General features: G+C 33.7%; 1 protein-coding gene across 1 annotated transcript; it reads right to left on the bottom strand.

Moving 5' to 3' along the window:
• Positions 1–530: 530 nt before the first annotated feature.
• LOC111777849 (uncharacterized) lies at positions 531–8,113 on the bottom strand. The gene is made up of 7 exons (XM_023657572.2): positions 7,865–8,113; positions 7,505–7,606; positions 5,871–5,982; positions 5,138–5,253; positions 3,537–3,722; positions 3,025–3,164; positions 531–933 (listed from the first exon to the last, which is right to left on the bottom strand). Exons 1-7 carry the CDS (start codon positions 7,987–7,989, stop codon positions 749–751), a joined length of 966 nt encoding a protein of 321 aa, XP_023513340.1. The 5' UTR covers positions 7,990–8,113; the 3' UTR covers positions 531–748.
• Between the last annotated feature and the right edge of the window lie 1,526 nt (positions 8,114–9,639).

The following is a 9,639-nucleotide window of genomic DNA, read 5'->3' as shown; positions in this document are numbered from 1 at the left end:
TTTCAATACATAACAAAACGTATTCTTTTTGCTTAAAAAAAACAATGTTTTTTTCATATTAATTAAATTATAAATTTAGTTTTTAAATTATCAAATTTGTATCTAAATTGTCTATTATTTAATATTAAAAATTTGCAAATTAATTAATATATAAAATATAAAAACTAATTTTATATCTAACCCAATCATAAACTTTCAATTCAGTGTGTGTGAATTTCAATAAATGCCAATATGTAAAAAAAAAAAAAAAAAAAAAAAATACAAAAATTTTAGACGCATTAAACACAAAATTAAAAGATCAAGAACCAAAAAAACACAATCACATAAAAGTTTGAGAGATATTAGACACGACATGTTGACACTTTTTAAAATCAGTTTAATCTTATTTCATTGATTTTGTTTCAACAGTAAGAACGAAGTTTATGTCGAACCATGAACATGGAAGGTGAACGTGTTACCATGTTATCGAAAGTAAAAAATCAGCCTTCACACAAACTCCTTTCTCAAGCATGTAAAAAAATCAGCTGAAATAAGTGAAACTAAACAGTAAATCACATTTAATTATTATACCTCCTTAATAACCCCAAAAAAAAAAGAGAGTGAACTATTAAATTCTTCTCTTCTAATACTTAATAGCAGAACGTAGAAACACAGTTTATCCTTAAAAACTAAACAGCAATCAGCCATTGAGGAGATAGATAATAAGCAAAGTGATAGATACTACATGGCCATCTATCTATCTATCTCTCTATGCACTCAGAGTCAAGGAGATAACCGAAGAGAGTTTGAACTTACGAGCTTTCGACGAATTTTGAGGTTGAAACAAAATCTCTGTGCTCGATCTTACTGTCACTTCTTTCCACTCTGAAGTTGGAGCTAAGCCCCCACTTCGGTTATCGCGTGGACCGTATAATACTTGTAGCCTTGTAGGAGCTGCAATTGGTATTTATACACAAGTAAGAAGCAAATAATACAATCACAATAGCTTCACCAATTTGAAGATAACATATTAAGGGTAACATACAAGGGATGGTAGCTTAGCTTATAGTAGTGCTGTTAATTCAATGATAAATGATGATATGACTATAAGACTTGGCTAGTTCGACGGGGCAAATGTTAAAAAAGAGCTATCCAACTGGAATAGAGTTGAATGTTGTGAGATCCCACATCGGTTGGAGAGGAGAACGAAACACTCTTTATAAGGGTATGGAAACTTCTCCCTAACAGACACATTTTAAAAACCTCGAAGGAAAGCCCAAAGAAGACAATATCTGCTAGCGGTACATTCGGGCCTTTACAAATGTTCTATACCTTATCCTACGAAGCAAGTATGAGTTGGAGCATGATACATCCAGATCCAGCTATCTACTTCCATTCAATAGACCTTTTGGACACTTCCCCCCAAGATCGCAAGATCCAGCCAAGGGGGAACGCTGGTGGGGTTGGAGTAATGGCATTAAAATCCCACCAAAATCAGCGGAGCAAGGAACAGTTCCTTGCTTAGCTTGACCACAGAAATATTCCCATCTTAAAATATCCCACTATTCTCCTAAAATTGCCCCATGTTAGAGATGTAAAAATTGTAAACAGTCAAGCGTCAGCCTCATCTACGACTGAACAGATTATAAACCCAAGGTACAACAGGATCAGCTCAAGAAACCTCGAAAAGTAGAAAGAACCATCATTTAAATCCACCACATGATGCTTTCCTCTGAATGACAATGATAGGTTTAAAGCTTCTGAAGCGCAAATGCTAAAGAAAACAATTGATATGGAAATATACACAACTGGTGCAAAACTAATAACAGGATTGATATGGAAATATACACAACTGGTGCAAAATTTTTCTTTTTGTTCTTTGAGATTTCTATAACATTAGGGAGAGCTCATCAAAACAATACGAGATAAACATAAATTGAGCTTCCTCAAGATCGCAGGGATCGAAGTTTAAGTACAGCTGAGAGTGAAACTAAGGGGTGTTTGAATTGAGGAGTTGGGAAAGGTGTAGTTATTAAGTCTACTCCACCCCTTGTTTGGCCAAGAGTTGTTAGATATGGGTAACTTGGGAAGTAGGATAGGGTGGGGAGTTATTAACTTCCCACGTGGAGTAGACTTTTTCAATAAATTTTATAATAATTAAAATATAAAATATAACTTAAAAAATCATTATTTGAAATCATAACGCAGATCACATTACTACAAAACAATTTTTTTAGTTTATAAAACTCTTCCTACCTCTCTTCCACTACATATCACCTACAATTTAAATTAAAATTTCTTATAACAAATAATAAAAATATTATGTTATTTGTGGTACTTTATTTTAAACTTAATAAAATAAAAGTAGAACCACAAATAACATAAATATAGAATATTTTGAACAAAAGAATGTGTACAATACTCATTTTGAAGTTAATCATGTTAAAATAGCATAAATATATGATTTTTTATTTTTTAACTTAGTTATTTATATTTTAAAACTTCAGACAATGTATTTCATTTTAAACTAATCAATCTTTAGAGGAACGAATATATATTAATTAAAACTTTTGAAAATCCTATAGTTGAACAGTACAACAAGATTGTAGGGAAAAAAACAGCCAATGTAAACTACGACTCAATAACTTTGTATTAAGTTGCTTTTGCACTCCAAACACAGACTAAATAACTCTCCCGAACTATTGGACTCTCCATACTAAACAACTCTACACCCTAACTAATCAACACGGATTAAATAACTCTCCAGTCTAGATTAAAGAACTTCATGTTAAATAACTCTGGAGAACACCCCTAAGAGAGCATAGAAGCAATGGAATCTCCATCGCTGGCTAACTTAATAGATTTGGGATGACACAGACAAGTACAATGTTAGAGAAAATGGAAAATTAGAGGGAAATTAAGAGCTGATCAATCAATAGTAAATGTTGAAAATCATGAATTATTGACTCCTCCATTTCATAACATAAAAGTGATAAAGCAAACAGTTGAAGACTCTTATCAAGTAGTAAAAATGCAGAACATTACCGAATCCAAGCATGCTCGTCTTTTGAATGGTCAGATGACTAATTTTTGACCGTTTGATATCTCTCAAATCCTGAACATCTTCTTCCTTGCCCTTGAATTCCAGAAATTCTCCAAGTATATATTTCCCTTTGAGCTCCAGTCTGAAGAGAAGGGAATATAAAAGTTCACACAAAAAGTATTATTTCTATTTTTTTCTCTATTTTCTTTACAACCTTCTGATCTTGAAGTTTAGATAACCAACTATGCAGGAAGGCATAGATTTGACCAGAATAATAAATAAAAATGCTGAAGCACGAGTTCTGTAATCATCCATAGTCCTATACCAAAACCCAATCCTGGTCACACATCACTGGTAAAGGACTATGGATGATTTTCTAAAATGCCGTAAAATTATGTGCACATGTTAGTAATAACAATAAGCATGCTTTTTTATGAAAAAACAAAAATACCACAATGCATTTTACGGATTTTTTTTTTTTTTTTTTTCTACGTTGCATAGATGTTGAACTTACTTATCCCACATCGGTGCAGTGCCAAGGATAGCTTTAAGCTTTTGATCCAGAGGTTCATCCTGCAACTCTTTCTTTCCACGAAATGCACCTTTCATCCAGCCAGAGAAGGAACTGTGTCCCGGTTTCAGCTGCATCCACTGGTCATAGGTAGTAACTTCGGGAGGAAATAACCCTGAGTCAATTGTACTGTAAGGGGAAAATGCAGCTGTTAGAATTTTCTTATCACTTTACACAAGAATGATTTTTCTCCTAAATGCTTGATGTATATACAGTAAGCCCATACAAATATTGGCCATATTTATCATACATTAGATTTATAGAACCATACATTTATCATGATCTGTTGATTGGAATCATTTTTTTTTTTAGTACAATAAACGTGGGAGTATTGGGATTTAAACCTCGGACCTCAAGGGAAGAAGTATATGATAATTACTGCTGAGATATGCTCACATTGGCTAGAGAATCATCTTTTTACTCAAATGACTTTAAAAACATTGGATGCCCCCATGCATAAACCTAATAATAGGTCAGAAGCAAAGGAAAAGGAAAGTACACATGCAGAATTTAGACCCTACAGCTCATCCAAATCTAACTCAAACCATTCTTGTGCCCCTCATCTTTCAGAGTCTTCCCTCTATTCTTCTCACGCAATATCCCCCAACTAAAAAATTCACATCACCCCCATGGAGAAGAACACAACTCCATCTTCAGCTACTACTCACATACTCCTACTGATGAAAGTGTTCTGTCTTGTTCTGCTTTCTTTCTCCTACCTAGATAAACTGAATGGAAAGCCTACAGCGGCCTTCACGATCATTTCATCAAATTTACAACATAGTTAAAGTCGTTTCTTGATATTGAAAAGTTTAGAACTTCTGTTCATTGGTGAGGCATGAGGCATGAGACATGAAATGATGAAATTAATCAGATTCAAAATTTCAGCAAAATCAGAACATATAGACTGTTGTCTATAATACCAATTAATTGAACAGATAGGCAACTTCAGCTATGTCAAAGCAACCTCTAATTTAAATACACTGTTTGCAGTACCAATTAGACGAATTTTACAAAATTTTATGGACTATTGATGTCACAACGCAAATTTCACCTTCTCTCATTAATAAATTTTTTGGCAAAGAAAAAAAAAACCATTGATGTTGTGAAAAGCTACAAACAAAAGTATAGAATCCTTTAGGAGTTATAAAAAATAACAGCCTAATTGCACTTATTTACATAATGGAACTTGAGAGAAGCACCACTTAGAATAATGAAATTGTGCTATCCCAAACCCTATCCTTCTCACTAAATAGTTTGGACTCCTCCAGTTTAAAATTTGAGCAAAATTATTCGAACTCATATTCAAGAAGGCGGGCATTTGTACAGACCAGGTCCCATCCAGTTAAATTTCTGGACTACTAAACATTCAGAGTTATATAGACAACATCTGATAAATGGTTGTCCGATAAATGATTCAATGTCAATTTCTGAACTTCTATAACATTAATTATCAGAAGTAAAAAGATAACAAAACTTGAGATCATTTTAAGAAAAGTAAAATTTCTCAATAATCATACCATGAACAAGTTCCAACTCATTACCGGAATTTGGGATTTGGAAGAACAACTTTGCATGACAAATATCCTTCTGGAAGATCCACTCCTCTTTGTTCAAGGTAAGATTCAAGGACTGGTATCAATTGTTTGGTCTCTTCAACCTGAAATCAGAATAACAGTATATAACAGTATATAACAGTTTGGAAAAAGCAAAATTAAAAAGCATTTGATCATTCACATGACATAAGGTTCTATATTATAATAAAGCTGCCTATCCAAAATCCGCAGTACATAACCAAGCATCAGAGACAAAACACTGATAAATAATTTTTTATGGAAGAAAACTTATTCACGCTGAACTTATATTCTTTTCCAGCCACCTAATTCTTTGTGTGCTAGAACTAGTTCAAATCCACACCAATAAAATCAAATAAAGATGAAAAAGAATTATAAACCAGTTGCCATACTGACTTGTAGATGCATAGGCTACTTAATGAATAGGAAAATTTTAAACCATACCAATATGTAGAGATACCTCTATCAGCAACAACAGTGCAATACTAGTCAGTATGTACAACATGATTAATTGGCAGATTTTCAGGTACAAGTAAAATAGGCATTACAGCTTACACATGCCAACTATTATGCTATTGATATATCAACATCTGGGAATTATGACATTCAACATTATTTACAAATTTCCTCCGTAACAGAAAATTTAATGGTCTAGAAGAAAAATTATGGAAGCTAAAGCAATAAAAATTCAACTATCACTTACAGGGTCAGGAAGAGTCTTTGCCTTATGCTTTCCGTCATCACAAACCCAGGAACCATCCGAATTGATGGAGACAAATCCCGATAAGTTCTTGACAGATATCAGCAATAACTCCCTGTAAATGAATTAACTAACGTAAAATTAAGAAAGTCGAATCAAACTATCACAGCATGAATATTATTGTGAATCAATATACATATCTTAGTTATAGGAGTCCGTTAGTTAATTTCCCTTTATGGTAATTTTACATTCAATTAGTTCAGGAGTATTGTTGTTAAACTAGCTGAACAAGGATTATCAAGAATAATATCCCACTAAGTTACCAATCATCAAATCACTTGGTCTATAAAGAATCAGGTTCTACAATAGCTATTTAAGTATTGGAAAAAAATCTTGGCTTGATTGTTTACTCTTATCTCTACCTTACCAACATCGTTCAATGTGGCTAACAGTAAGGTTTAAGAATTGATAGATATCGATTCATTGGACAGACGTCAAGACCCTCAACTTTAGAAGACCTTTCGCTGGGGAGATGGTTATGATTCTCATTAGTCCTTGGACAATTCTAGCTTTTTCTTGGCAGGATCTACTTCCAAGCCAAACACAAATTTGCTACAGCTAAATGGAAGGATTAGATAACCAAAACATCTTTCCATCTCTCTCAACAAAACACACAAAATTCATCAAGTAATCCTTGTATTATCACCTTCCCTAGTTGGTGTATTCTCTTCAAAATATGAAAATAATAATAAAAACAATAATAATAATCATTTGTTCCTACGTTGTCCTTTCACCTTTGACCATTTTATTTTGGTGGCAAGGAAACTGTTAATCTACTTTAATTTTGATGTAGCTCTTCCAAGCTCTAACTGCAGGGATGTCGATCGTTTCTTACAAGACTCCCTATTTAAAACAGAGACAAGGGTCCTGTTTTTTTGGTGCAATTCCATGAGTTATCCTTTGGTCTAGTTGGATAAAGAAAAATGGAAGGATTACACCAAGAAGCTGCCACAAAAGAAGATTTCCCAAACTTAAAAAAACTTAATCAATGAAGACCCTATTGCTCCCCTCAAGCCATACCAACAAAACTCGAGAACGAAAGAAGGAAGTCAACAAAACACATGAACAAAAGGAGAAATATACTAAAGTAAGAACAAAACGAAGCCTATTTGTGGTATACCTCGATTTTATTATTATTATTATTATTATTACACAAGTGTTATTCCTCAGCGTTCCTCAATGAATTACAAGGATCATCTAAACAAAGATCCTGGAAAGGCGTTATTTCACTAAGGAATGTCAAAAACTAATTTCCTTGGGCCGAAGAACATCAAATTTTCACACCTAGAAAACGTTATCATGCCTTCTTAATTTCATTTTCACAGTAACTATCTAAGCATATAAAAAAAAATGGAATTCTTTCTTTACAAGGACATGTCAGAATCAGAATGAGAATAGAAAAATGCTTTTGACCCATACACACAAAATAAAAACCACAAATTCTCACGCGAACAAAAAAAGAAAGTATCAGATTTGACAATGAAATAATGATTATTAAAATCGTTAGCAAGTCCACAAGATTTTTACCACATTATATCCATAGCTAAACAACACAATTTCAAAAGCAGTATTCATACTCTTTGGTGACCACCACGAGATCAATATTCCGCCGAGAACCGGTGTCAGCATCAGGAATCCGAAGCCCAATGTAAGCCTTACCACCATAAAGCTTTTCAAACCTACAAAAACAAAACAAAGAGACCAAATTAGAAGAATACAGGAAACAGGAACAAAAAAATAAACAATAAAAAATAAAGTACAGCAACGGGGAATCGGAGTTTCATAAAACTTCAACAAGCCAATCCCAAGGTCCTGTTCGCTTACTGGATTGTTTCAGAATCCAAACAGTCAATTACAAAAGAACTGATGAACCGACAAGGAGGAAAGAGGAAAAATGCAAATAATAGAAGCTGAATTATAGAGTACAGATGAAGTACCTAGTGGCGACGGCGAAAATAGCGTTAAAATCGGAGGTCTCAACCTCCATAACATCGTCGTCACCGGAGAAGAAAAGCTTGAACAAGGCATAAACGATCAGTCCACCGATAATCGCGACCCACATGATCGACCGGTTGATGAATTTCGTTCGGTGATCGACGGGACTTCCTAAGCTTGATGTCGTGAAAGAATAAATTCTCTTCGCACCGAAGGAACGAATTGAATATTTTGCTTTATGTTCGAATTTCACGGAAGGTAGAAAGGAAAACGATAATTGTTTAATTTCGATGAACTTTCTTCTTTTTTTTTTTTTCTTTTTTTTTTTTTTTTTTTTTTTTGGTCTTTAGTGAATTTAAGTCTTAAATTATAGATTTAATATTGTTATCTTTATTTATTGTTATATTCTTTTTAATATATATATATATATATTTTTAACGTATTAATTTAGCCTAAAAATTAAAATTTTTCACAAGACACGGCGCCATCTGGCAAGCTTTCATTTACAACCGACTTGAACTGAAAACTGCCGAAAACCCCTCTGTTTGAGCGACTGATTGTAAGCTTTCTCACTCGCCCTAACCCATTTCTTCACGACCCTTCTTTAGAGTATTGGAGTTTGACTGTCTATTTTAACCTCGAACTTAGATAGGGTGTAATGTTGGCACATTTATGTCGTCTAATACTGTCCTAAAAAACTCATTCCCAAATGAAGCCGCCCAAGATACTTATCTTGCAATGCTCACCCTTACTATGCACACATGAGGTAGCTCACTTATGCCAGAAATTCTGGAGTGGTCGAGAATCGACACCATGCCTACTTCTAGAATACATTCTAAAACATTTTTGGGTTTGACAAGAGTGACATCATTTTGACGATGAGCATTCAGCAACGTAGAACGTCCCAAATTTGGTAAGCTTTCATGGTTCCCTTATACGAGTTTAACTCTACGTCAAAACTTACCTCTAATCGTGTCTTTTGAGATTATGGCATGGGGCTCTCCATTAAGTCTGTCTCTAACAACCTTGACACCACGATTGCTTCTAATCCTGTTTATACCGTAACTTGTCAACCTTGTCCACTCTTTGATATGAACCAAGAGACATCAATCATACAATATACTTCAATGAATATGTGAAGATTGAAATTATCAAAAGATATTTCAATTCATGCCACGTTGAAGAAGAATGAAGTTTTATGTTATAAATTTTGGGTGAATTACACTGTAGAGTAATTTAGAGTTATTGTATTTCATTAATGTATTTGAAGACTTTTTATTATTTTAGGTTATAATTACATCAGGATTAATTATGGTCATTAAGTATGAATGTTACAACTCTTGGGATGCGTTTCATTTTGAGGCTATATAAAGCCATGTATGTTGTATTTGTGAGTAGACTTGGAAAATATAGTAAAAGAAACATTTGTGCTCTTCTTTCGCCAATGACTAAGTTTCTTTGCAATTCTATGTAGTTTAGGTCGCATGTAGAATAATTCAAGCTCGACATGATCAATCTTGCTTGTGGAGTGATTCGAATCTCAAACAAGTGTTCTTACGTTGAGATATTTGATCAACAAGAATCATTCAAGCTAGACATGATCGATCTTGCTTGTGGAGTGATTCGAATCTCAACCAATGTTTTTGCCTTGAGATATTCGATCAATAAGGTAATCTGAATCTTATTCCCCTTGTAGTGATTCCGTATCTTATCCTATAGCCTCAAAATGAAACTACTAACACATTCCATGAGTTGTAACATTCATACTTAATGGCCA

Source organism: Cucurbita pepo, chromosome 16 (genome assembly GCF_057944985.1).
Source record: "Cucurbita pepo subsp. pepo isolate OVF chromosome 16, ASM5794498v1, whole genome shotgun sequence".
In the NCBI taxonomy this organism is placed as follows: Eukaryota; Viridiplantae; Streptophyta; class Magnoliopsida; order Cucurbitales; family Cucurbitaceae; genus Cucurbita; species Cucurbita pepo.
Note: the sequence above shows the minus strand (reverse complement) of the source record. Positions and strands in the feature narration are given on the sequence as shown.

Bases quoted from the DNA above. Each gene is read 5' to 3' on its own strand.
- LOC111777849 (XM_023657572.2), bottom strand. From the start codon at position 7,989: ATGTGGGTCGCGATTATCGGTGGACTGATCGTTTATGCCTTGTTCAAG. The intron at 3,165-3,536 runs GTAAGTTCAACA...CCTTCTCTTCAG, and splicing joins ACTGCACCGATGTGGGATAA to ACTGGAGCTCAAAGGGAAAT. The intron at 934-3,024 runs GTAATGTTCTGC...TACCAATTGCAG, and splicing joins GACGAGCATGCTTGGATTCG to CTCCTACAAGGCTACAAGTA.